General features: G+C 50.6%; 10 protein-coding genes across 10 annotated transcripts; 5 read left to right on the top strand and 5 right to left on the bottom strand.

Annotated features, from left to right (window-relative positions):
- Positions 1 to 511: 511 nt before the first annotated feature.
- CI109_100069 (uncharacterized protein) lies at positions 512 to 2,294 on the top strand (the record flags this gene model as incomplete). Its single annotated transcript, XM_032007081.2, has 6 exons — positions 512 to 541; positions 610 to 675; positions 755 to 886; positions 1,017 to 1,148; positions 1,216 to 1,338; positions 1,398 to 2,294. The coding sequence occupies 6 exons, from the start codon at positions 512 to 514 to the stop codon at positions 2,292 to 2,294; spliced, it is 1,380 nt and encodes a 459-aa protein (XP_031858578.2).
- Positions 2,295 to 3,132: 838 nt separating this feature from the next.
- On the top strand, positions 3,133 to 4,343 carry CI109_100070 (uncharacterized protein; the record flags this gene model as incomplete). Its single annotated transcript, XM_032007080.1, has 5 exons — positions 3,133 to 3,330; positions 3,566 to 3,675; positions 3,765 to 3,813; positions 3,881 to 3,953; positions 4,021 to 4,343. 5 exons carry the CDS (start codon positions 3,133 to 3,135, stop codon positions 4,341 to 4,343), a joined length of 753 nt encoding a protein of 250 aa, XP_031858577.1.
- Positions 4,344 to 4,681: 338 nt separating this feature from the next.
- Positions 4,682 to 6,910, bottom strand: CI109_100071 (uncharacterized protein; the record flags this gene model as incomplete). The annotated part of the gene is made up of 6 exons (XM_032007079.1): positions 4,682 to 4,840; positions 4,947 to 5,139; positions 5,193 to 5,716; positions 5,789 to 6,101; positions 6,168 to 6,616; positions 6,677 to 6,910. The coding sequence occupies 6 exons, from the start codon at positions 6,908 to 6,910 to the stop codon at positions 4,682 to 4,684; spliced, it is 1,872 nt and encodes a 623-aa protein (XP_031858576.1).
- Positions 6,911 to 7,205: 295 nt separating this feature from the next.
- Positions 7,206 to 8,610, top strand: CI109_100072 (uroporphyrinogen decarboxylase; the record flags this gene model as incomplete). The annotated part of the gene is made up of 3 exons (XM_032007078.1): positions 7,206 to 7,365; positions 7,557 to 8,062; positions 8,131 to 8,610. The coding sequence occupies 3 exons, from the start codon at positions 7,206 to 7,208 to the stop codon at positions 8,608 to 8,610; spliced, it is 1,146 nt and encodes a 381-aa protein (XP_031858575.1).
- A 176-nt stretch (positions 8,611 to 8,786) lies between these two features.
- On the bottom strand, positions 8,787 to 9,939 carry CI109_100073 (uncharacterized protein; the record flags this gene model as incomplete). The annotated part of the gene is made up of 4 exons (XM_065966718.1): positions 8,787 to 8,822; positions 9,148 to 9,308; positions 9,369 to 9,491; positions 9,858 to 9,939. The coding sequence occupies 4 exons, from the start codon at positions 9,937 to 9,939 to the stop codon at positions 8,787 to 8,789; spliced, it is 402 nt and encodes a 133-aa protein (XP_065822790.1).
- A 415-nt stretch (positions 9,940 to 10,354) lies between these two features.
- Positions 10,355 to 13,425, bottom strand: CI109_100074 (uncharacterized protein; the record flags this gene model as incomplete). The annotated part of the gene is made up of 11 exons (XM_032007076.1): positions 10,355 to 10,792; positions 10,862 to 11,772; positions 11,824 to 12,187; positions 12,237 to 12,329; positions 12,387 to 12,503; positions 12,567 to 12,704; positions 12,773 to 12,896; positions 12,961 to 13,080; positions 13,137 to 13,207; positions 13,270 to 13,282; positions 13,349 to 13,425. The coding sequence occupies 11 exons, from the start codon at positions 13,423 to 13,425 to the stop codon at positions 10,355 to 10,357; spliced, it is 2,466 nt and encodes an 821-aa protein (XP_031858573.1).
- Positions 13,426 to 13,766: 341 nt separating this feature from the next.
- On the top strand, positions 13,767 to 14,795 carry CI109_100075 (uncharacterized protein; the record flags this gene model as incomplete). The annotated part of the gene is made up of 6 exons (XM_032007075.1): positions 13,767 to 13,781; positions 13,844 to 13,942; positions 14,058 to 14,193; positions 14,269 to 14,423; positions 14,563 to 14,657; positions 14,732 to 14,795. 6 exons carry the CDS (start codon positions 13,767 to 13,769, stop codon positions 14,793 to 14,795), a joined length of 564 nt encoding a protein of 187 aa, XP_031858572.1.
- A 387-nt stretch (positions 14,796 to 15,182) lies between these two features.
- CI109_100076 (uncharacterized protein) lies at positions 15,183 to 16,613 on the bottom strand (the record flags this gene model as incomplete). Its single annotated transcript, XM_032007074.1, has 8 exons — positions 15,183 to 15,465; positions 15,542 to 15,796; positions 15,855 to 15,910; positions 15,968 to 16,042; positions 16,102 to 16,148; positions 16,203 to 16,289; positions 16,368 to 16,424; positions 16,514 to 16,613. The coding sequence occupies 8 exons, from the start codon at positions 16,611 to 16,613 to the stop codon at positions 15,183 to 15,185; spliced, it is 960 nt and encodes a 319-aa protein (XP_031858571.1).
- A 707-nt stretch (positions 16,614 to 17,320) lies between these two features.
- CI109_100077 (uncharacterized protein) lies at positions 17,321 to 19,847 on the top strand (the record flags this gene model as incomplete). Its single annotated transcript, XM_065966719.1, has 16 exons — positions 17,321 to 17,535; positions 17,600 to 17,653; positions 17,722 to 17,775; positions 17,837 to 17,902; positions 17,965 to 18,131; positions 18,207 to 18,232; positions 18,307 to 18,474; positions 18,526 to 18,536; positions 18,594 to 18,655; positions 18,729 to 18,783; positions 18,925 to 19,021; positions 19,136 to 19,205; positions 19,330 to 19,367; positions 19,464 to 19,511; positions 19,608 to 19,725; positions 19,816 to 19,847. The coding sequence occupies 16 exons, from the start codon at positions 17,321 to 17,323 to the stop codon at positions 19,845 to 19,847; spliced, it is 1,281 nt and encodes a 426-aa protein (XP_065822791.1).
- A 220-nt stretch (positions 19,848 to 20,067) lies between these two features.
- Positions 20,068 to 24,441, bottom strand: CI109_100078 (uncharacterized protein; the record flags this gene model as incomplete). The annotated part of the gene is made up of 7 exons (XM_032007072.1): positions 20,068 to 20,178; positions 20,254 to 21,783; positions 21,833 to 22,413; positions 22,470 to 22,845; positions 22,915 to 23,238; positions 23,300 to 23,440; positions 23,515 to 24,441. The coding sequence occupies 7 exons, from the start codon at positions 24,439 to 24,441 to the stop codon at positions 20,068 to 20,070; spliced, it is 3,990 nt and encodes a 1,329-aa protein (XP_031858569.1).
- Between the last annotated feature and the right edge of the window lie 156 nt (positions 24,442 to 24,597).

Consider the following 24,597-nt stretch of genomic DNA (forward strand, 5'->3'; position numbering starts at 1 on the left):
GCGGTGTGGCGAGTGCGTCGTCGATGATGAGAAACGAAAACAACAACCAAGCTGAACCGAATGCAACAGAAAGTGGCTGAGACTGTGGAACAGTAGCTTGTGTCCGTCTCGAGAAAAGTTGATGTTTTTTGAAGAGTAAGTCTGATGGGGAGCGAGGAACGCTCAAAGCAGTGGTTGGAGGATAGCAAGGATGCCGGTTGTTGATGATGAACTTGGGGTGGACATGACACGGAAGAGAAATCGTAACTTGTATCTGAGCCTGATACCGGGTCCGACAATCGCCACCCCAGGGCTGGGTGTACCTGATATCAAATTCGCCTTGATCCTTCATCTACCTCCCTACGTCAATCAGACATTTTGTCGCGCTTTATCTTCATCAATCCTGCCTGTATCACGTTTCTAACTCAAAAGTCATTCAGAACCTTTCAAGATGGCCGACGCTGGTAAGATCGGTGATCCTGGTCCCGTGAGCAAGCTCGGATGCTGACGTCTTGCGCTCTCCTCTCCAGGTATGCGAGGCAGCAATGCCTCACAAGATACGGTATGTCTTGCTTACGTTTCTACCTCCGCATGTATACCGACCCCAGGCTAATATCAGAGCTCATGCAGAGGTTCAAAGACAAAGAAGCAGCTTCTATCAAAGCCACCAAGTTCCCTAAACACTTTTCGGAAAAGGTCAGCTCCGAAATCCATTTTGTGCCAAATGGAGGATGTTAAGCTGAACAACATCCCTTGGTCATCCTTCTCGTTACAGGTGGATCTGCGCAAGGTGAACGTGTCGGTGATGCGAGGATGGATAGCGCAAAAGGTGACTGAGATGATCAAGATTGAGGACGATGTGGTAGTGGAGTACGTTTTTGGTATGTTAGAAGATAAGGAGAACCCCGTGAGTGTCGGATCGATCGTCTCCCTCTCGCTGCCTACTTCTAGCCGTCCCCGGGGTGAACGCATTCCATCTCAGACCACAATCCAATTCAAAGGAAGGCTCGTGCTGACTCATCGTGTCCTTATCACAGACTCCTGACCCTCGGAAGATGCAAGTCTCTTTGGTCGGATTCATGGACAAACATGGCGCTGCAGCTTTCATGGACGCTTTGTGGAAGCTCCTCCTGTCAGCCCAGTCGACTGTGGGAGGTGTACCTGCTGAGGTGAGCTGAAATTTGTGGCTTGCTATGGTCAAGTCGGAATGGTAGCTCATTTGATTGTGATGCACAGTTCATCGAGGCAAAGAAGGCGGAATTGCAAGCGAAGCAGGCCGAGGAAAGGAAGATGCAGGACAGTAATATGGGTAGAAATCAAGGAAGACCTCAAGCCTCAGACTCGTTTGATCGACGACGGGTGAGTAGCTGCTGTTGTCCGTTGCTGTGCATGAAAGCGATGTCTAACATGTATTACAGGATGGAAACGGTCTTCCTTCTCGACCTGGTGGTCCACCCGACCGACAACAACAACAGTACGGACGACGATCCCCCCCACCTCGAAATCGGGATGGCAACTACCGACCTCAAGACCGAGATGGCGGTTATCGTAATCGCCCACCTCCTCGACGAGGCGACTTTGATGCACCTCGAGAACGGGATAACGGATATGGCGCCCGCGGAGGTGGTGGAGGAGGCGGAGGAGGAGGATATAGTGGTCGACCTAGAAGCAGAAGTAGGAGTTCTCCGCCCGCTCGAGGAGGTGGCTATCGACGACGATCACCCAGTCCAAGACGTCGAAGTCCTTCTCCTGTGCCACGACGAAGGAGATCCCCGAGTCCCAGACGAAGATCACCTAGTCCCAGGAGAAGGGAGAGAAGTATCACACCACCCCTGAGGACCCGAGGAGCACCTTCAGAAGAGAAAGGCGAGAAACGAAGGGACGATACGCCCTCCTTGCGAAGAAGGCGAGATAGTCTATCCCCTTCCCCCTCGCCACCTCGTGCAGCCGTCAAGGGAAGAGGTCGACCTCGATCAAGATCGAGAACGCCTACGCCGAGCGATCCCAGAACCGATAGTCCAGATGGATCAAGGAGTCGATCCAGATCCAGATCACCTACTGTGACACCTCCACGAAGGAGATTACCACCTAGGAGATCGAGAAGCAGGAGCGATAGTCGAAGTCCACCAGCCCCGAAGCGAAGGAGACCTAGTCCCAGTCGTAGCAGAAGCAGAAGCGCGTCGCCGAGGAGGGAGAGGGAGGTGGTCAAGAAGGGCAGAGGGAGGTTCACAGTAGACGATGAAGAGGAGGGGAGGAGGACGGCGAAGAAAGTGGAGGAACCGTTGGGCAAAAGCAAGTGGGCAAGGGATGACTAGAGGAGCCAGACGCGCTGCCGGATATCACAGTAAGCCAGCAAATAAGCAAACATACGACGTAATACATATAACAAGTAAAGCGAAGGAGTCGGTATAAGCATGCAAGCTGTGCTGGACCAGCTTTGATTACTTTGAGCAACGAATGCTATAATGCGTTTGTGGGAATGTCATGTTGATAAAAGCGGTGACAACGTAACGTTGCGGTGTGGTTGATTACGTTTACGTTTACGTGACTTTGAGGATGGACAGACGACGCGGTGTTTGGCTTTTTTTGCGGTCAAAACTGTTTTGCTTTTTTCCACCGCGCGTGATTTTGTTGCATAAACCGAAGACATCCTCACGAACGCTCGAGTTAGGGTACATGATCTACTCGAATTGCACTGCCATGTAGCTGACTCAGGGGAAGCGTCCAAGCAAGAATGCATGCATGCATGTATTCATGTATTTATGTTGCGAGCGGGTTCATGTTCATGTACGTGTACAAAGTGAAGAGAACGGGGGCCCGGCCTGAGAAATGGATTTGCCCCTTGTTTGGGTGCGATGCGAGTAACCTGTTTCAGGGGCCACGGAGCACGTTATGGGCTTGTTAGTCACGGTCCTCGTTTTTCATTGCACCTTTACATCGATCTGTCACATCTAAGTTATCTCTTTAATCTTTCTCTTTTACATCAACATCAAACACGTCACCTGTACCTCATCTCACTCTCACTCACCTAGTCATTCATTACATCTGACTCCCTAGCCCACCCATCAACCAATCAACCAATCAATCACTAAAAACCCTTTCCCCCTTTAGCACAGACCACTTTACACTTCCAACCTACAACACTATACGACAATGTTCACCAAAATCACCACCACCCTCTTTGCCCTTGTCTCCCTCGCAACTTTGTCCAGCGCGACCATCACCCCCACTTCGCCGGACGGAGCGACCGTCGTCAAAGTCGGTCAAGAGATCAATGCCCTTTGGACAACTGATTCGACCGATGGTTGGAACAATGTCGAGATTCAGTTGATGACTGGTGACAATTTCAATGTGAGTGCGGCGTGCTTTACACCAACATCACGTATTGTTTGCTTGTCTGGCTTGGTTTTTTCCATCTCATCTACAAAATCGAGTTGGACGGTCTCATGGTGGGATTGGATATATGGTAGCAAGGGGTGGTGCCATAGCGAGTGCCGGTCTGTGTAACTTAGTCCGGAATTAGACCAAAGGTCCAGCCCAATGCCCGAATGGGTGAACATCGCTGATACCTACTATTTCTCATTAGATGGTTCCCCTCGCCACAGTCGCCTCAGGCATCGACGGTACAACCGCCACTTCATACTCTTTCGTGGCTCCTGATGTGACCCCTTACTCCAAGATCTACTTCTTGCAATTGTGAGTGAGACACCCCACGTATACCGTTCTGTGTTGCCACATTCAATACAACATCTGTTCCAAGTTTTGTTACTGACGACCGTTCGTAGCTCCAACGCCGGAAACGCAACTGCTCTTACTTGGACCACTCGATTCACCGTGAGTACAGCTTCAGCATTCTCACCCGTGGCATGGCACAGCTGATCACCTCCGCTTGCGGTTACAGATCGCCGGCGCTGATGGATCTACTACCGAGCCTACTAACTCGACCGTTTACAGCGGTACCAACGTTCAGTGGGGTAAGTCGTGAAAATCGTAATCACGTCCCACCGCTCTCAGTGACTGACCAATACTTTCCCTTGTTAGGAACTGGAACTCTCCTCTCTGCCGTCTCCAACTCCACCACTTCCTCGTCTTCCAACTCTTCCTCATCCGCCACTTCCCCCTCCGCCGCTGCTTCATCTCAAGTTTCCAGCGCTGTCGCCTCTGCCTCTGACTCTGCCACCGCATCATCCCCCGCTTCCGCCTCTGCCTCTGGATCTTCCGCCGCTGCCGTCAGTGCTGCCTCCTCAACCGCTGCTGCCGCCGCTGCCTCTACGACTGCTGCCAAGTCCGCCGCGGGTCGAGTGGAGTTCGGTCTCGGGTCCACCGTGGTCGTTGGCATGATGGCTGTTGCTGCTTTGCTTTAAGCGCCGTGTGACGAGTGGCTTATTCATATGGATATCGTCAATTGACTCCTGTGATGTGGAAAAGACACGCTTGCTGTTTTACTTTAGTTGATTGAATCGGAACGGAATACCCCCCGAATACCTTCCTTTTTTTATACTCTTACGATACGTACTGTACGACCTCATAACTATATCACTGCATCTTAGCATACACTTGTCACAACTTGCATGCAATCATCAGTCAACGCGGGGACACTTCATCTCATGGCAATGATGCGTTCCTTTCGAAGCATAGAATACATATATGCATAAGACTAAATGACACTCCACTCTCCTTCTAATGCGTTCACATCGTCCGATCATGTGTAATGTCTCAAAGACCATAACAGCACCGATCCTTTCTGATTACCCACAGCGAGATACTCGCCCGAAGTTGAGAAGCCGGTGGTCGTGACTCGACCGAGGGGAGTGGTGAGTGTTGGCCAGTTGGAGAATGCAGTTCCGGAAGGGAGGTGGTACTGCGTAATCGAAAAGGATAGATCAGCTTCAATCCTGATCACGGTGCGCAGAGAAGTCCGAAGCCAACCCCAAGACTAGTGATGCATAATGCAAGGAAACACTCACAAGCTTCAACAGATCTTTACGACCGGTACTGGCCGTGACTAACAGCTCTGACGAAGGGTGGAATGCCATTGACGCGATGGGCATAGTAAGATGTTCCAGCGATTTGACAGGTTCCGGAGCCAAGTCGACGAGTTTGGTCGTATTTGACGTGAGTGAAGACGATGAATAGAGGTTGACGATACCCGTTGTCGAACTGCACAAACGTCAGCATGTTGTCGTAACTAATTCGTACTATAGTGCACTCACCCAATAGCAGTGTAAGCTCCATCCTGACTAGATCTCAGGACTGTGCCTCCTAATGCTCTATCATCTTTCCATCTCCTACCAATCTTCCTCTCTCCGACATCCCAAACTTCAACTTCGCCACCATCTCTCCCACCAAGAACATTCAACTCCTTCCCATCCGTACTCCAATTCAAATCAGCCACGCTACCCCCTCTACCCGATCTCAGCTCCGCCACGACGGCCCCTGCGCCAGAAGACCAATCGAGGATCGAGACTGCGCCTCGTCGACCTGCGACAGCTAACAAAGAACCGTCGGGTGAGAACGAGTGCCGGTGTAATGAGTTGGGGGTGGAAGGCGTTTCTTGCGAACCGAAGAGGTTTCGAGGTGAACGCAGACATCGTTGAGATCCTAGGTCGTAAGTGTAGTAGAAGGGTCGGTTGCCGACGATCAACAACGATGAGCCGGAAGGATGGAATGTAGCTCGGGAGATTGGTAAAGCGGGAATATGAAGTGTCATGAGGGTGGGGTTTGTGTGTCCATCAATCTACAGGTCAAGCGAGTCATCAGCTTTTGGAACATGCTTCACTTCAAACTAGCTGTTCGGGACATGACTTACGTTGAAGAATCGCACCCGCCTATCACCACCTGCAACAGCCATGACACCCACGCTCTTAGCGGGATGCCAGGCAAAGTCCATCACACCCCCACCAGCATTCGCAGCCTCTCTCTTGCCCACTGTGGGGTTTTGCTGATTCGCATTTCGCATACGTTGGAGGTCGATCGTTCCCTGGGGTAAGGGCGCACGAGTCTTGCCAATAACAGAGCCGGCAATGAATGATTTTGTCGAAGAGAGAAGGGATGAGAGGGAGGGTGTTCCGACGACAGTTCGGTTCTTCGCCCAAGCAGGTGGAGGATGAAGTCGTTCGAATCTGTACACAAGGAAAACATAAGCTGGAGAAATGGAGAAACGAAAAAGGTTCAATGTCAACACTTACTGCTCTTTTAATCTCAATTGCAATTCTTTCCCATCAATCGCTTCACCTTCCACCTTTTTCCCCTTTTTGCCTCTATCCAATTTCCTCAACCGTCTATTTTCACTCATATCCACACCAACCAGATCGTCCGCCGGATCATTCCAAACTTGGACCTTTCCTTTCCCTTTCCTATCTGCCTCTGCCTCTTTCTCAGCTTCCAACTCGAGATCCACAAGATCATCAGGAAGAGTGATGGTAGGTGCATTCTTGCCTGTCTCTTCTTGTAATTCTCGCTCTTCAGTGATCTCCTGAGGTTGTGGTAAAGGAGATGGGGAGAATGCTCGGAATTCATTGGCCGCAGATGCTGAAGAAGAGGAGGAAGAACCGGATGAAGATGATTCGGCATCCGAGTCCTCGCCTTCGAGATCTAGTTGGTATTGAGGAGCAAGAGGAGCATCGACAGTGAACAACTATGATTCCATCCATCATATCAGCTTCTGATCAAAGTCGGGGCAAACCATATAGCTCACCTCGTTATCCTCTAAATCGCTCAGACCTTCCACATCACCCTCTTCATCAACGACAAAATCATCTTGCTCATCTCCGACGTGATCCGCTTTCACTCGCTTCTTGCTTTTTCCAAAGAGAGCTTCTTCAAGCTCGAGCTCTTCGTCGTCTTTGTCCCAGTTGTGAGGGACGGTCGCTCGTGGATCGGGTCCAGCGTCCGAAGCTCTTGCTCGTCTTTTTGTCTTTGTCTGCGCCATTGCGAGGTACTGCAACGATGTCCTGTGCTACTGTTAGGTTGCTATGTGTGAACGATTGGGCTGAATGAGGTAACAGAGTGCAATGCAAGCTAACGTTCAAAAGTTGAATTGCCAGAGTGCGAGCTATCAACTTTGCTCGATTTAATTCTCGGAGTTGGATGAAATCTCCATCGAAGAAATCCGACGGAACCAAATCTCCCCCCTTTCCACACACCGTTACGATGCATCCATCATCTCACTTCAGTGCTATTCCAACTTTCTCCGTTACCTGTAATATTACGACCCAAACACCAAAATGACAGAATACACAATCCCAAAGTTGTCGCTGGCTTCGACGTGGAAGGAGATCGAGTTCCCACCCCTCAAGAATGATCTTTTGTTGAGGGCTGCGAAGGGAGAGGAGACGGAACGAGCACCTGTGTGGGTGATGAGACAGGCCGGGAGGTATTTGCCTGGTGAGTGGGGATTGACTGTGCCAGCCTTGCCAGTGTCTAGACTGTGATATGGCCTTCTTCGTGTATTTGCGATATGTTAGGCTTGAGGCAAGACCCATCGCTGCCGAGCTCTCCAGCAGTCCACCGCTTCTGCTTGGTTTCAGGCATGTCCGAGCATTGTCTGACTTGCTAACGCTCGATCCTCTTTTTAGAATTCATGGAAGTCCGAAAATCGCATTCCTTCTTCGAATGTTGTCAAACCCCATCCATCGCCTCGGCTCTTACCTTACAACCCATCGATCGATACCCAAGACTCGACGCCTCCATCATCTTCTGTGACATCCTCGTCGTCCCTCAAGCGATGGGTCTCGAAGTTCTCATGGAACCGTCTCGAGGACCTGTCCTCCCCAACCCTTTGGTCACACCCGCCGATTTCAGTCGATTGAGAGAAGACGTCGACGTTCAAAAGGAGCTGGGATACTTGTTCGAAGCTATCACAATGACAAGAAAGGGTTTGGCAGGGAGAGTCCCCTTGATTGGATTTTGTGGTGCACCGTGGACACTCATGGCTTACATGTGTGAAGGTGGAGGAAGTAAGACCTTTGAGAAGAGTAAGAGTTGGTTGTACAAGTATCCGGAGGAGAGTAAGGCTTTGTTATTGAGAGTAGCCGACGTTTGTGCGGATCTCTTGGTCGGACAAGTTCTCGCAGGTGCTCAAGTAAGTCAATCTCTCACTCATCAAACACTCAAATATTGACCGTTGATCGTTCTGCTACTTCACACCAGATGCTCCAAGTCTTCGACTCTTGGGCTGGTGAACTCACCCCTTACCAATTCAAGACTTTCGCCCTCCCTCCTCTTCTCCACATTTCTCACAAAGTGCGACATGTCCTCAAAACCCTTGGACACCCAGGTGTCGCCATCACTCTTTTCGCCAAAGGTGCCAACGCTCCTTCGACCTATGCTCTTCTCGCCGACCCCGCTGTGACGGGCTACGATAACCTTGGTCTCGATTGGACCGTCGACCCTGTCGAAGTTCGAGAGCTAGTCGGTAAGAAAGTCAACCTGCAAGGTAACTTTGATCCGACAGTCTTGTACGGTGGGAAAGAGGGTATTGAACAGGAGATCAAGAGAGCGAGTGAGAGATGGTTGAAAGCTGGTGGTGGATGGATCGCCAACTTGGGTCATGGGATCACACCGAATGTGAAACCGGAGGATATGGGTTGGTTCTTGGAATGTGTTCACAAGTACTCCGCGAGGTCTTAGAGAATAAAATGACATAGATCAATGCATCATACTACACTGCTTCGGACTTGATGGAAAAGGAAAGACATGATCCGCTATTTGGTACGAACTGCAGGGCACAAGCGTGAGAAGCAGCTCGACGATTATGGATATATATGGTCAATAGAGCTCACCTGGAATATATACAAGGTGCATGTCTATGGCCCTGTTCGGATGTCGGTAGCACCGCCGCTCTGCAGGGTGGGGAATGACGATCAGCACTGAGTACGGGGTAAGGAGCAAGTCTCCCTCGTCGCAAAACCCATTTCCTCCTCGTTGATCGAATGTGCGGCACAGTAGTCTTCCAGACGCCCAGAGTATACCCTCCCTTATCCCTCCTGCCCAGAGTAGATCGCGCGCTTTGAACCGCTCGTGTCCAGTAACCCTCTCTCCGCTCCCAATCGCCTCTCCAATTAGTCATCCCCAATGACATAATTCCAAGTTGTATACTCTCATAGGCCATACGCCCCTCCGTATCCTAACCATTTGAAGACCTCAGGTAGACCCTTCGCGACTCACCATAATAGACTCGATCTCTTTCTCTGAAACTTCCTTTGGTGTCCACAGATAACTAGGTGCTTCCCAAAAGTTTTCGAAATCGACTGGTTTCCCACTCCCACTACTAGCACTAGTACTAGCACTAGTACTGGAACTGGTTTGGGATGATGACGGGTTCGAACCTGATTTGCTCAATCCACCCTTTTCGAGTTTACCAGCTTTTGAATCTGCGCTCGTCTGACCTTTAGGGTTTGAAGAGGGGTTTGAAGCTCCCCCAGAGGAAGATTGGAGTTTAACAAGGAAGGATTGGAAAGAGTCTGTTATTTCGGGTGGGGAACAGGGGTGAGGAGCAGGTGCGTGGGGGGCTACGAGCGAGTGAGTGAGCGAGGGGAGGGAGCGAGGGAGGTAGTATCAGCGCTTTGATTTCTTTGTGTAGTGACGTGACTATTCGAGTTAGTCGCAGCGAGAAGAGAACCGTGAAGATGTAGATGTAGAGAGGACAAAGATGTTTGTGAGGATGAGCGGAAAGGGAGGCAGGGAGTAGTATTGCGCAAACAGAAAAGCAACTACACAATGGAGTATGAAAGTACTACCGTCCCCTAATGGGGGATAAGGCGGTGGGAACACAGCCAGTAGATCTTCGCGCAACAGCACAACGTGGCCTTCACTACCACCCCACTTCCTGACGCACACCGCACAACACAATAACACCGCAACCCACGGCAACTCACCATGAGGGACATTCGATCGTTTTCCCAAAAATTGGATCGAGGGTTTATAATGTGTCGCTCGGAGCAAGAATGTGGGTCGCATCGTTAACAGGGAATCGCTTCGGAGTAGTTGATACTCTAGTGGAGGCAATGTTTGTTTGTTGATGAGAATCAGTAGTGAGAGCGGTAGAAGTTGATCTCTTCACATTGACGTATTCTGAGTTAGTGTGTAGCGAGTAGCGAGTGAGTGTCATCGGAATAACCTTTGGTGCCGCGGACATCAATCCGATATCTCCGAACTTGATGAATGTCCACCATACGAAGATGAAAGTTACTTCTCAACGCTTTCAGCGATATGCATATAGTATGGTATGACATGAAGTGGTATACCCGTATGGTAAATGATGACTATGTCTATCTATGAGATATGCACAACAATGTGACGGACGAGAAAGTCAATAAACAACAACAACAAAGGTATAAACACAATAGTACGACCTAGATTCCAGCACCTCCCCTCACTTCATTGTCACCTTTCCTGCAAATTTGAACCTCTCCAACTTTGCCCATGTAGAACCCGCAATCGCTCTTCCTTCCTTCACGGCTACGTTCTCTTCCATCCCATATGACTTGATTCGCTTAGCCTCTGGTTCAGGACTAGGAGTCGGTGAGATGATTCTGTCCGACCCAAAGTTCTCAACATCCGCTCCTGGACTCCTTTGCCTCTCCTTCTTGAGTTTGGTAGACACTAAGACAGGCGTCCTCTCCATTCCAGCCGCGAGGGTGTTAATTGGTTTGTCTCCGAGGACACGTGGTGCTCGGGCTGAGATTGGCAGGGAAGTTCTCTTCGTGACCTTCGGTTTGGGGGTTTCGGCAATCACCCGTTTGGGTGCAGGGTCCGACTTGGTGCGCTTTATAGCGAACACCTCTCGTGGTTCTGATATGGGTGAAGAAGACTGCGCGGTTGTCAAATATTAGCACGCGATGCTCTCCGTAATTAAACTCTCATGCAAAAGCCAGCTCACACTCTGCGAGCCAAAAGCGTATTTCGCCCTCCACCCTTCCGATACGATCCTCGCTCTTTCCTCCCGTTCTCTTTGTTGCTCATCAATCTCCTCCTCCACTTCCACGGCCTCCTTCACGCGCTTTCTCTTCTTCCTCACGCCAGACTCAATGGAGGGTGTGACGACTTCGTCCTCCTCGATTGTGTCACTGGACGAATTTTGCGCTAACCTGCGCGTCACGTTCGGCTTCGCGTCGGTGAAGGTGTTAGGTAGGACAAACGAGTTCATCGGAGACGACCCAGGGACGAGTACACTGGTCAACTTGGACATCAGCCGACCCCCGCCGCTTTTTGGAGTCTGCGTGATGATCTGAGAGGATCGAATGGATTGAGTTCGATCCAGGATTTGGGATGACGAAGCGATCAAGACCGAGTCACCGTTCGTAGCACCGGTCGGCGACCCTGGCGTGACAGAGCGAGTGCCCTTCTTCCTTCTAGGGGTCGAGAAGGGAATACCAGTGGGCGAGGAGCACGCAGGACTCGACAATGCCGGTGCCATCGGTGATGTAAGGATATGCGCGTCGCTGAAAATCGACTTGGCAGGCGAGTCTTCCGCTCTGATCGATGAGATCGCTGGAGATGGAGAACGAGCTGACAGAGATCGACTTTGAGATGGACCAGCCTCTGGCTCGGCACCATCACTGCTCTCCCAATTCAGCTCTACTTTTGGCTCAGGCGTTGACACCCGGCGAGACCGACTCGAAAAGAACTTGCTTGTCTTCCCTTGCCCGTTTGGAGTGCTCGCATTGTCGTCGTCCACTCGTTTGAGAGGATTGAAGGTGCGATCAGGGATGGTTTGCTGATCTGACAGGCGCGAAGGACCTGAACCGAACGTTCCGACAGGTCTGGGAAGGACTTTGGAACGCTTGGTTTCTGTGCGGATTGTCAGAAAGAGTCAAATGTCTGAATCCACATTTCACTCACTGGTAATAAAGGCATCCATTGGTCCAGCGCTGACAACAATGTTGGCTTTCGAACTCTCACCGAATGGCTTCGCCCTCGCTACAGGCATATACTCCGGCCATTCATCCACAATCGGCAGTCTTGTCTCTGGATGTAGATCACCCCTCGCCACACCTTTGGCAATGTGCTCCTCCAAATCAAGACCGATCCATCTTTCGTCTGCCTCTTGCAATCCACCCTCCGGAAAATCGTTAAGAGGGATGAGCTTCCCTTGGTGGGGATGGAAGACACGTTGGTGGATGAATGCGAGCTCCGCTTGGGCGAAATCGGCGAGATAGGTAGACGGGATTTGCATCACGCCTTCCAGTCGGATGTGTTGCAGGAGCTATTGCCGTAGTCAGTAAGATGGTCAAAACAACCGACTAATTACATACCTTTTCCACTGTATTGAACCGTCTCAGCAGCCGATGTGCGGTTTTGAGCCCGATTCCGGGTATGGAGTCGAGGTAATCGCATCCGGACAGCATCTAACGATTGTATCAGCTCCTACAGCCCCTAGTAGACATATACTGAAAGAGACTCACCGCCATTCGCCTGAACTGCGTATCTGTCCATCCATGCATGGGAAACTCTCTGATCTGCGCGAGCTTATCGCGATGTATCCATACGCAGTGACCGTTGCCGTCGAGCTTGAAGATGACCTAGGGCGTGTGAATCATTAGCTGTCGTTACAATTCATAAACAAGAAAAGTTGAACTGCTCACTCGTTTACACCCGAAGACGAGAAGATCTGAATCCTCGGTGATGATACCATCGACAAATCCCTCTCTTTCAAGAAAACATAACTGAGCATCTGCTTCGTACGGAGCTACCACATAATCCACGTTCTCCGCTCGTAGTGCCTGTCGGGCGTATGAGTATCAGCTGGTCGCTCTGGGACCGTTGCGACACACAAGCTGAACTAGCTCACCTTGATGAGTTGATAGGCCATCTTGGGCGTGATGTCGACACATTTCGTGTAACAGTCCCTAGCATCCTTCCACCGTCCTTGTGCTTCGAAAGCTTTCGCGCGATCCATATTCTCAGCTCGTGACCTAGAAGAGTAGGCTACCAGTGAGTACTATTGCTCAAGTGAATCACAGGTGAGGCCTAACTCACTTGGCACGCGATACTTCCGTGCCTTTCTTAGCGGGTAATGGACCGCCGTCGAAGACTATGAAGGGGGTGATACCGTGATACCGCAGGAGTCTGACGCGATGCATGGCATAGTCGACGAATCTGAACGGGTTGATGTCAGCTCATGTTTTGGTCGTGAATTTGACGCCCACGCTCACTTGGTGGTCTTCTTGCCTTTGACGAGTTCTTCAGCACATCCGAACGCGCCTTTGTGGAGCCACACGTATGCCTGCGGGACATCGTCAGCTTTCTATCCTGCGGTCGCTAGTGTACCGTGAAGATTCGGCTCACATCGACGGCTAGTCTGCAGAATGACGATCGGACCAACATCAGCTTAATCACGCGTCCATATCCGCAGACAGAGACTCACCTCTTGCCCTTGAACTCTGAGACATGTCCGTTGACCTGTATCTCCTTTAGAAGCGGCAACAACCCCGAGATTCCCATCTCGTCGATGAGGGGATACGGTCAGCTATGGTTGGTCGTGTAGTACTACGATCTAAGAGATGATGATTATTGACATGAACAAGAGTAGATGAACGGAGCGGGAATTGAAAGTAGTCGCGTCTATTTATTTCACTGTGACCAAAATGGGGAAGGGAGAACATGACGTGAAGTCAATCTACCCTCTCGATGGGTTTACGTAATCCGTTCCGAGACTCGCACTCGCAAGCTACCCGAGTCCGGTGCTCCCTCATACTCCTATCTATGTCGACAACGTTGGCGATAACAGATCACAAACGCTTTACTATCAGCATCACCTCAGAGAAACTCAATCAGCATTAAACATGTCAATCCCTCGTGTGAGTTATGATACGTAGGACCAACGAAAACGCAGTGCTGAACTCTGAACCCTCCTCTAAAGTCCCAATATGATCCTCGGAGAGTCTTCCGATTCTCATTGCCCCACATTGAGGTCGGACCCAAAACACGATCCATCGGGACATACCTCTCCGGCGGTTTGGTAAGTGTTGCGCTCCTTCTCACCTCTTCTCTAACAATGAGAAGCTTTGTACAGCCTTGACGCTCTCCGCGAATGAAGTAGTGTCAAGCTAATGGCTTCCCCTTCCAATTCGCAGTTCGCCCTATCCTTCTTCTTACTCTTCGACGCAGCGACACTCTCATCACACGCCCAACCGCCCTCTGATGCACCACACGATATCGTCCCAGTCCACATGACATTTGTCGATTGGATCCCAGCAATCTGTTCAACTCGTACGTCCACCTCCATATCACTCAGATCGATCAATCCTTTGTCCTCGCATGCTGATTTGGTACTGTTTGTTACAGTTGGATTCCTCGTCACTTCGTTATTGGACAAATCTCATCTCAACGCTGCATTCTCGGGTGATTCGTGGGGCGGTGAGGGACCAGCCGCGTGGCGAGCGAGGGTCGTGTTGTTCATCGGAGTGGCGTTGATGGCGGGTGGTTTGGCGGGAAGTTTGGTGAGTGGGCTCTTGTCTCTCATGGCGATACACTCCACTGCGTGTGTAGGGTCGACGGTCTCATCGCTCTCTTCGGGAGATGTCGAAAGCTGTTTCTTGTTTAGTCTCATACTGAATCTGACTCGCTTGACCCGTTCAGACCGTCCTCATTCTCAAATATATCATCCCCGACTACACAGGGTACATCTACTACGGCGGCGCAAACGTTGCCATGAACGCTGGAGTCATGATCTCGTAAGTCTCGCTCTTTCAGTCAAAATCCTTGGTGTTTTCGGCATAGCTGATGTGGTTTTCTCTGCGATTTCCAGCGCTATGATTCTATGGGTCTCGCAGAGCGGAAGTGACGAGTACGAGTACCAGCTTACTGTGTAGGCGAGGGGAGAGGTTGTATAATTGTACTTGCGTCGGGCGGGAAGGAAGGGCTTGCGTGATAGGAGACTATGGCCACTTGTCAAGCGTATGGCTTTTGAAGTAGCGGTCGAGGTGATGGTGATGGTTGATGGTGGACCTCTGCTCAGTAGCAAATTGAAATCCGAGCGAGCAGAAATAGCATTTGATGCACATAATATTATTCTGTATATCGAATAACGCGGCAGCTGGAGATATATAGCGTTGCACGGCATTCCACAAACACGCCAACTTGCACCGCGACAAACCGTGACAACACTATACATTCATACTGAACAGACTATACGCGGTACTCCTTCTGTCCTCCATCCGTATCCTCCTATCTCCCTCCTCCCTTCATATTCCTCCCGCTCATCCCCTATGTCCATGTCCATGTGCCGCCTCCCGCTCGTACTCCTCGTTCTCTTCAGCTCGCTCGACCTCTTCTTCCAATCTGATCCTTCCCTCTCTCTCCCTAGTGCGCTTCCATGCGACACCAGCTACCAGGGCGATCGGGTGAAGCACGAGACAGATGATGATAGTGACAAGCAATGGGGTGGGCTTGGGCAAAGCAGTAGTGGGGAGAGTAGGGTTGGTTCTGGGCGACGAGAAAAGCAGAGAGAAGAGGATGTAGATGCTTGCAGCGGTTAACAAACTGAAGAACGCGATCCAGAATCAGCTTTGTAGCCCTGCAAGCAATATGTACTGAGCGAGAGGGTAACTTGACTCACTACAACCTCCTTGCACCTGCCCAAATGGCCGAAACGAAGTTCACACCAGCAACAAATCCTACAGCTTGCCAAGTGTATCTCCCCCATTCCTTCTTCTCCTCAATAACCCATCCAAGGGCGATGAAACCGTTGTGTAGCCAGTCAAGGTTGAACAAGATCGCAAGGAGCATGGTCATGGGTGCGTGAACGAGGAGGGCATCGATAGGTCGTTTGAGCGTAGCGGGGTAGTAGAGCAATGTGAAGTGAATCGAAAGGCTACGATATATTACCGTTGTCAGCGATATCCCTTTTTACATCAATGCGAGACACTTACAGGTTGATGACATTGATGAGGATGACAATCTCAGCTCCAACGAAGAATTGTAGAGTCTACAATATGTAGCCATGTTAGCGTGATAGACCGCATCCTGCTCAACAACGACGTACGAAGAACACAGCCCAAGCTGCCTGAAGCCAGTTGGCAATTGCGAATCTCAATCCAACGCCGTGTATGAGCATTTCCTTCACAACGATCTATCAGTACAATCCAGTTTCAACGCAGATAAGGTGTGTCTACACACCTTTGTTGCTTCCTTGCGTGCCAAGAGAAGGACGAGACAGAATCCGACTGGAATCGTTGTCAGCTATTGTACCTAGAAATCACGAAATTTAACTATCGCACCCTGTAGGACGTAAAGTAGTGCCCAGTAAAGCTCTATCATCAAACTGTTTGGCGAGAGTAGAGTTGGGTAGAGCGCGTTGATCCCACCTATGAATGTGCGAGGCAACAACGTGTCAGTCAGTCAAATGGACATACAATTTGGACTACGACAAGGACCCAGCTTACCAAGTCCGGGCTTGATGGCAAGTGCGCAGACGAGGTTCGCTCCCATTGCAATGAGCACTACGATCATTCAGGAACAAGTCAGTGATCGCCCTTGCCATCTTGAATAGCTAAACACAGAGCTGACCGAGAACGACCCCCCAACTCACCAGAGATTGGGATAGCAATCTGCAATCTGACGAGTCGCATCGACTCCCGGAATTGGGTGGGCGTGATGATCTCATCAGGGGTAGGGTCGTAGCTTGACATCTTGACAAGGTATCTGCGAACGGATGGACGAGTTGAAGAAGATTGAAGATGAAGAGATCAACATGAATTGTGCTGTCTGTGGCCAGGGATGGGTGAGTGAGTGAGTGTCGTCAATGACGTAATGAAAGGGGTAATCACCCATTCCAGGCGGGAGTTGAAAATCGTAGTTGGGTGGAATGATAACAAGTAGCCAATGGTTTCACAGTGTCGCGCACGCACATTGCAGAGCATCAAACCCACCACTGATTGACGCAAGGCTCTGTAGCCCTTACTGTATCGTGGCGATGGGGACCAATCCTTCAAAGCGACTGATGACTTCGGTTCGACTGACGTTGAGTGTTGTTCTACAGTCCACTCTGGGGCGTGTGGCGGTTTCCCCTCATCACGATTGTTCTCGCTCGCTTCGTGCTGTCAGTTCGGCCAAATCACATTGAGCACTATAGCCTTCTCCTTCGAAGTATAGTGGGAAGGAATCCATGGATTCATGGAATTATACTTGATAGTGGCGATCCTTGATCGAAATACATGTGATGCCTTTGAACAGCGATTTTGTGTTCGTGTTAACCCTGAAGTTGTGTATCATGTTTGTGTGAACAGTTCACTTCAATCGCACGCTTCTCGTCAACACCATTACTCATCATTTGCTTCTGACTTCCACAATCTTGATCGCTCTTTAATGACTACTAGCTCATATTATCAACTTGACCATGTCGGAGTACTACGACGACCAGGACGGAGGGTACGAAGATGCTCGAGACACAGAGTATCTCGAACCGGAAGAATACTCAGACTCGGGTCGTAGTCCTGATGTGAGCGATCGTAGTGAGCGATTTGACGAGCGTGAAGCTATTGAGGAGCGTGCAACATATGAGGGGGAAAATGAAAGGGGAGAAGAACGAGACTTTGCTTTCCCGCCTGCCTTGTGGATTCTTGGTGACAGGCACTGGAAGGTGAGCTGTACATGATTTACTGAGTGATCGACACAGGTATCAAGGTGGTAATGAGTATTACGCTCCTCCTCAAAGTCCTCCTCAAGGGACGTAAGTGATCTTGATCAGCACCAGTTCATGCGGCATGGTTGGCTAATTCATAACATACTGTGTTCTAGATATCGAAATCGTGGCGAGGACTACTATCCTCCTCCTGGTCCTCCTCCAAACCAGTCAGTCGACACTCATCAGTGATTTCGCCCCTACCAACAATCATCGCTGACGTTTCAACAGATACTCTGGGTCAGACAATTTCTATCCCGTCCACCCCGGTCTCCCAACACAGCAATACCAACACACGTAAGCTGGCCAGTACACCCAAGATATTCAACGGCGGACGCTGAGTGATCACTATCATACAGTGGAGCAGGCTACATTCCTCCAGCACAATATCAAGCACCCCAACCGCCGTACGGTCATCAGAGCGTCCCGGACGATGATGGCAATCCGCATCGTCAGCATTTCGGACCTCAATTTACTGATCCGAGCACTGGTGAAGCTGCACAAGCCTTCTTCGAGTATTCTAGGTGTGAGTCGTGTTGCCTTCTCTGACCACCGTGGCTTTTGTAGCGAGAACTGACTGTATCATCTGGGCCGTCATCAGGTAACGGTCGTAGGAAAGCATTGCTCGTGAGCTCTCAAAATACCTTTAACAAATTCATCCAGTTCTCGCTGATATAAACATTCACTATCCACCTCCTTAGATCGGCATCAACTACATCGGCACCTCCAACGCTCTCAATGGATGCATCAACGACGCTCACAACGTCCAGAAATTCATTTGCCACAATTTTGGCTACCATACCTCGGACATCGTCTTGCTCTCTGATGATGTACATGATCCGAGGACGTTGCCGACGAAGGATAACATAGTGAGGGCGATGAAGTGGTTGGTTGATGGAGCGCAGAGGGATGATGCGTAGTTCTTCCATTAGTGAGTTTGATGCTGTTGGATAAAGGTACTGCGGATGGCTAAATGAAATGATGGTAGCTCTGGTCATGGTACTCAGGTGGAAGATGTGAATGGCGACGAGGATGACGGATTTGACGAAGGTGGGTGATCAACTCCACTTCACAGTACTAGGCAAAGTGCAATCCTCTCTGACTGATCTTGGTGGTATTGTAGCGATTTGCCCTTTGGATTACGAAGAAGCAGGGCTGATCATTGACGATGATAGTGAGTCCGAGCTGTCACCTTCGCAACGGAACCCGGTACTGATGAGCTGCCGACCGTCATGCGATCACGTCGCAGTGTGAGCACATCATAGCCTGCCCATTGCTGAATGTACAAGTCAAATGCTGATGTCAATTACCTCGCTCAGCCACGATCTCCTGGTCAAGCCACTTCCTGCAGGATGTCGCCTCACCGCGATATTCGATTCATGCCACTCTGGTACCGTCATGGATCTCCCATACATCGTAAGTCTACCGTCCATCCATCCCCCGTTCCTCATCTTCACTCCTGACTTCCAAAGCGAAACATACCCTTCTATCAGCTGACACAGTTCCATATCTCCACTTGGTGCTCCGCAGTACTCCACCGAAGGGAAGATCAAAGAACCTGACCTTCTGGCCGAAGCGTCCGAAGGTCTCCTCGGTGCGGGTATGGACATACTTCGCGGAGATACGGGCGGGATCATGTCCAATCTATTCGGCGCAGCAAAGTCCGTCTGGGAAGCGAAACAGGCGGATGTTATGACGAAAAAAGACCAAAACGAGTTCGGCAGATGTCATCGCTTGGTCAGGATGTAAAGATGATCAAACGGTGAGTCGCTAGTCTAGCATCCCTTCCCGCAATCGATGAGACTACAATCAGTGTGGAAGGAGTGGTATCGCTGATGAATACTGTATGATCCCAAAGAGCGCAGATACGGAAGAAGCTGGAAAAGCGACGGGCGCAATGTCCTTTGTTCGTTCCCCTTCGCTCGCTCGGAGGGCTTTATCCTTGCGATTGCGAATCTGGGAGCAGAAATACCGCTGATACTGTTTCTTGACGTGCTGTTAGGCTTTCATCGCAGCCTTGACCAAATACCCTCAGCAGAGTTATCAGCAACTCCTGGTCACGATCCGCGAAGAGATGAAAGGCCGTTATACGCAAAAACCACAATTGTCAGCGTGTCATCGTGAGTGCTGCTTCGGTTGAGGCAAATCAAGATGAATACAGCATGGTCCTGACGATGTGTTTTGGTTTTGACACTGTGGTCCGATCGCAGCTATCGACACGGATCTCCAATTCGTCGCTTGATTGAAGCAACCACGTCTATCTCTGTGATGGGCGTCCGGGTTCAACCACCTGGTGTCAATGTGGACAGCTGTGTAGCGGTTTGATCAAGAAATCCCCATTATGCATACTATTTCGTAAATCTCGTCAATACCATGCGACCCCTTCTAACTCTCCGTCCAGAACAGCGTCCGTCCTTTCATCCGTCATCTACGTCTTTCGTGCCCATACGCCTGCATCATCATCATTGGGACGTCTCCTTGTCGCCTTCTTCAATGATTTCGCCTTCCTCCCCTTCCCCTTCAGCAGGGATAACTCTTCTCGTCGGACTTCTCTCCACAGGAGTTTCAAGGATCTGAACGTGGCAAATGCATCTCCATCAGCGATGTCCCTTTTACAATACATGCGTAGAGGGGAGAGGGAAACTCACCTCCTTTCTCAACTCTTCCCCTGTGACATCCTCACTAACACCCTCATCATCCTCCTCCATCACACCCAGCTTCATCCCTTTTCTGAAAATCTCTCCTTCTTCTTCCACCCATGCTCTGCTGGCCTTTTCAACAGGACTAGTCAAGTCGTCCAATAAAGCTTGTTCAAGTTGTGCTTCATGTTCCAGTTCTTTCTCCATCATCCCACCATTCGCCGTCGCCGTCGATGATGACGACGTTGAGACGCCTAGACCTAAACCTGATAATGGTCGACTGTTGGTGATACTTGCCGAACTGGAAGTACGACCTCTAGCAGGCGTTGAATGTGTCGGTGGAGATCCTCCCAATCTACCAACATCCACTTCTTCCGCATCGGAATCGCCATCACTATCACCTATCGAGAAGTTCGGACTCTGGATCTCGATTGACGAGATTCGCATATGTCTTCGAGATGGGAACCGTCCTTGTCCGACTTGAGGCGATAACATTTGTCCGCCTCTGTTGTTTCCTGGCAGAGTTCGTTGAGGTGGCGTCTCGGTCGGGACAATCTGACTCGGTAACAATAATCTGGGAGGTGGATCGAACCCTTTCCCTTTCTCCTCTACCAAGACCTGTAAACTATCGTTGAGACCCAACAATTTCTCCAACAGCGTGCCATCCGTCGTTTCTTGAATCTGGTCGACAATTCTCTCCCGTAAAATCTTCGCTCGTTCGTATAAGACTCCCCAATCTTCTTTGGGCAGCTGTCCAGGTTCCCAGGCATGTCCCCCCTTCCCGATATGTCTTCGGAAAACGTCCTTCGCCTCGAGCCATTTCTCTAAATCACGAATGACCTCCTCGCTGGCAGTCACCACCTTTGCAGGTTTGAGGGTGTACACGTACTCCCTCGCGACTCCCTCTGGCGACTTGGCAAGTTCCAATCTCTCCTTCTCCGCTCTCGCTTCGTCGGCCTCTTTGACCTGTCGAACCAGTTCGCTCTTCTTGATAGGTCCCCACACAGCTTCCTGACCTTTCCCACCTTCCTTCGCCAAGATCTCCGCGGCAAGTTCGGTATTCCTGATACAGCATTGCAGGATATTTTGAGATAGGTCGGCCAAGTCTGAGTTATTAGGAGGGATCGAAATGTCGAGACATCGTATCAATTTGTTCGACTTCAGACCCACTGATATAGCCAGGATACCGGCAGTCTCGACAGCTGGGTTGGCAGTGAGGTCAAGATGCAGTAATGATTTGGTCTCGGGCAAGAACTCGGCCAGTGAGATAGCTCCGTCCGTCGTGAGACCTGTGTCAGACAGGAATAGTCTCTTCAGAGATGTGTTGACCGTAAATGTGGTTCGCAAGGCGGCGATGCCCTCTTGTGAAGCACCGCAACACGGGTTCGAGCTAAGATCGAGTGTTTCGAGCGTCGAGTTGTACTTGAGCGCTTCGGCTATGGCGGTGAGACCAGCTGGACCAATCTGGTTATCACTGAGGTTCAGGACTTTCAGAGTTCGATTTCTCTTTAGCACTTGGGCAATGTATCCCACACCGTTCTACGTACATTGTCAGCAGCAACCATGATATCTTTCACGATGCACTCACCCTTATCTCGTTCGATTTCAGATCGAGTGTCAACAGCCTTCCTATTCTCTCAACACCGTCCAGAGCCCTCACACTCCGTTGCAAAGCCATACTGGCTCCGCCCAATTCTGTATTTGTGATCTTTCCCTCCACCGTAGTGCTATTGATTGGGAAGTTGCCCACATCCTGCATGAACGAGTTTCCACCGCTGGGCATGACCAAAGGGTGTTTCGGTGGTGGAGGGGGCTTGTACCCCTCTGGGAGCGTGCGGCTGGTGATACCGCCTGCTGGAGAGGAGACCACGAGCGGGATCGGAGGCAAATCCCTCTCCTCGGTGTTTGAATCGGGCGTTGGCGTCCCACGACGTGCTCGTCCAACGTAAGGCGTATAGGAGGTGGAGTTGATAGCAGTCGCATCGAGATTTGGTACGGGAGGCTGGTGGAGAGTAGAGGTAGAATTGATACTAGGTGAGAGAGAGGACATAGTGAGGAGAGAGTCTGGGTAATCTCGAATCATAAGGGCAAGAGCTACAGCTCCTAAAGGACCGATTCTATTCCGGCGCAGAGATATGTTCCTCAGATCGGATGAGCGAACTCCTTGGGCTATGAACATTACAAGATCAGCGCCTTCGCACCAAGAAAATGCCACATTGACCCACCTAAAGTCTCCAGAACTGCTGTCTTCAAACCACATCCATCCATCCGTATAGTTTGTACTGCAGCGGGCGTGCTAGTCGATTCGCTCTCTTTCAGGAGCGGTGCGGGAGGAATGAATGATCCATAAGCATCGTTATGGGTGTTCTCTTCCCCTTGTTCTCCCTGCTCAGCCGGTGTCTCGACAGAACCTTCCTTCTCGATGTCTTTTGAGGGCGGTGGTGGGGCTACATCTTGCGATGGATCAGGTGAGACAGCTTGACTTGGTGTAGTATCTGGATGTGTCCGGACGTAGGTGCGGTTGAGCGCTTGGACGAGATACTCTACGCTCTTCTTGTCCCAAGTTGTATCTGACAGATCGATGAACTTGAGTGACCGAGCCTGGGAGATTGTTTCCCCTTCAGCAAGTGATCTCCGAAGGTACAAGCCGTCCACGTCACTGCAACTCACCCGTTTCAGGAACACAGCCAATAATCTCCAACCTCCAGATTTGATCTTCTTATTCCCCGCTAAGCTCAATACAGGTAGTGTGCCCGATATCAACAAGGCGTGTAAGATCGGTTTCAGCACATCGTCCCCTTCTATCAATCCGCCTTCCAATTTAAGTTCAGACAGACCGCACTCGGCAGAAAGGACGTCGGCGAATGCTTCGGCTGAATATCGGTTGAGAGGGGCATCAAGAGTGTTGGTGTGGGACGATTGGCCAATGGTGGTGTGATCAATGATACGGAGGGTGAGGTGGATGATGCGATGTCTTGGATGGAGGGGAATGACCTATAGCAAAATATTTAGTTTGGGAAGTTAAGCTTGTCAAGCGAATCAGACAATGACCCACCTCCAAAGCCCTCACGATGCCTACACGCGGTCTCTCCTCCCGACCTCTACAGGCGCTCTCATACAGCGAGACCAATCTTGGAGCTGTCCAATACTCAGGACCCGTGCTAGCAGATAGCAATGTCCGATGTGTAGCCTCGATCTGCGTCAACGGTCAGCCTCTTATTGTGATACTACGCCATTGGCTAACTGCAGGGACCGGGAGCACGGACTCACCCTCTTTCTATCATCGATGACTTTTATACTCCACGGTTCCCCTTGAGAGCTGATAGGGTACGTGATGCTCAGGCTGGGCAAGACAAAAGTAGCTCGCTTCAGTGGCTGTTTCTGTCGACTCTTCTCTGATAACATGGGTGTCGAGTTCGCTCCTCCTTGTGCTGCAGCTGTTCCTAGAGGCGCAGGAGATCCGGAATCTGGTAAGGATATACTTCTAGTCGGAAGTGGTGATCCGACCGGTGAAGGAGTTGGTGATCCCGTCGCACTAGCTACGAATCTCATTCCTAATCCACCTAATCTACTTCCGATAGAAGCGAGTGTTCCCCCCGAACCACCACTAGCCGGGGATAGATTCGCAGAGCTCGGTCCAGCAGTACCAGTGTTGTTGACAGAGGTACCATTCGGATTGCTGGGCCCGCCAGTGCTTGGACCCGCAGTATTCTCGGTCGGATCAGCAGGCGCGTCGAAAAGACGAGTCGTCGTTCCAACAACGGTGACAGCTCCTCCTACTATATCTCGAAGACGATTACCGAATGTAGGTTTGGCAGGGGGTGGAGGTGGTTTGAGGATACCTTTCGTGGGCGGTTTCGGTCGTCTGCGCGCTGGGGAAGGAGAAGGAGCAGGTATCGGCGTCGATGAGGACGGTGGTTGAGGCGTAATAGATATTGCTTTAGCGGAGGTAGGGGTCGAAGTAATCGATGGTGTGGATGCCACCGGTGTTGCTTGTGGGGTTGGGACATTGGTGGAGCTGGTAGGTGTCTGTGGAGGTGTCGATGAAGTGACTGTTATCTCAGGTTCTGCGGTCGTTGACTTTAATTGCTCGGTCAATGGAAGTGCTTCTGCGGTTGACGGACTGGTGGACGGCTGCTCCACGTCGGTATCTGCGGGTAGACCAGATGTAGCTTCCTCCTTCGCCGCGTCCGTCATCTTTGATCGAAGGGAGGATGTGTTGGGAATACTATGTAGCAAGAGCTAATGTCTATGGTCTGTATCTTGATATCACTACTGTCCGCTGTCATCGCATCCCATCATTCGACCAACGCCACGTTATGGGTTACTCGGCACGCGCCTCTGCCCTTACAA

The sequence above is a fragment of the Kwoniella shandongensis genome, chromosome 1, assembly GCF_008629635.2.
Source record: "Kwoniella shandongensis chromosome 1, complete sequence".
Classification (NCBI taxonomy): Eukaryota; Fungi; Basidiomycota; class Tremellomycetes; order Tremellales; family Cryptococcaceae; genus Kwoniella; species Kwoniella shandongensis.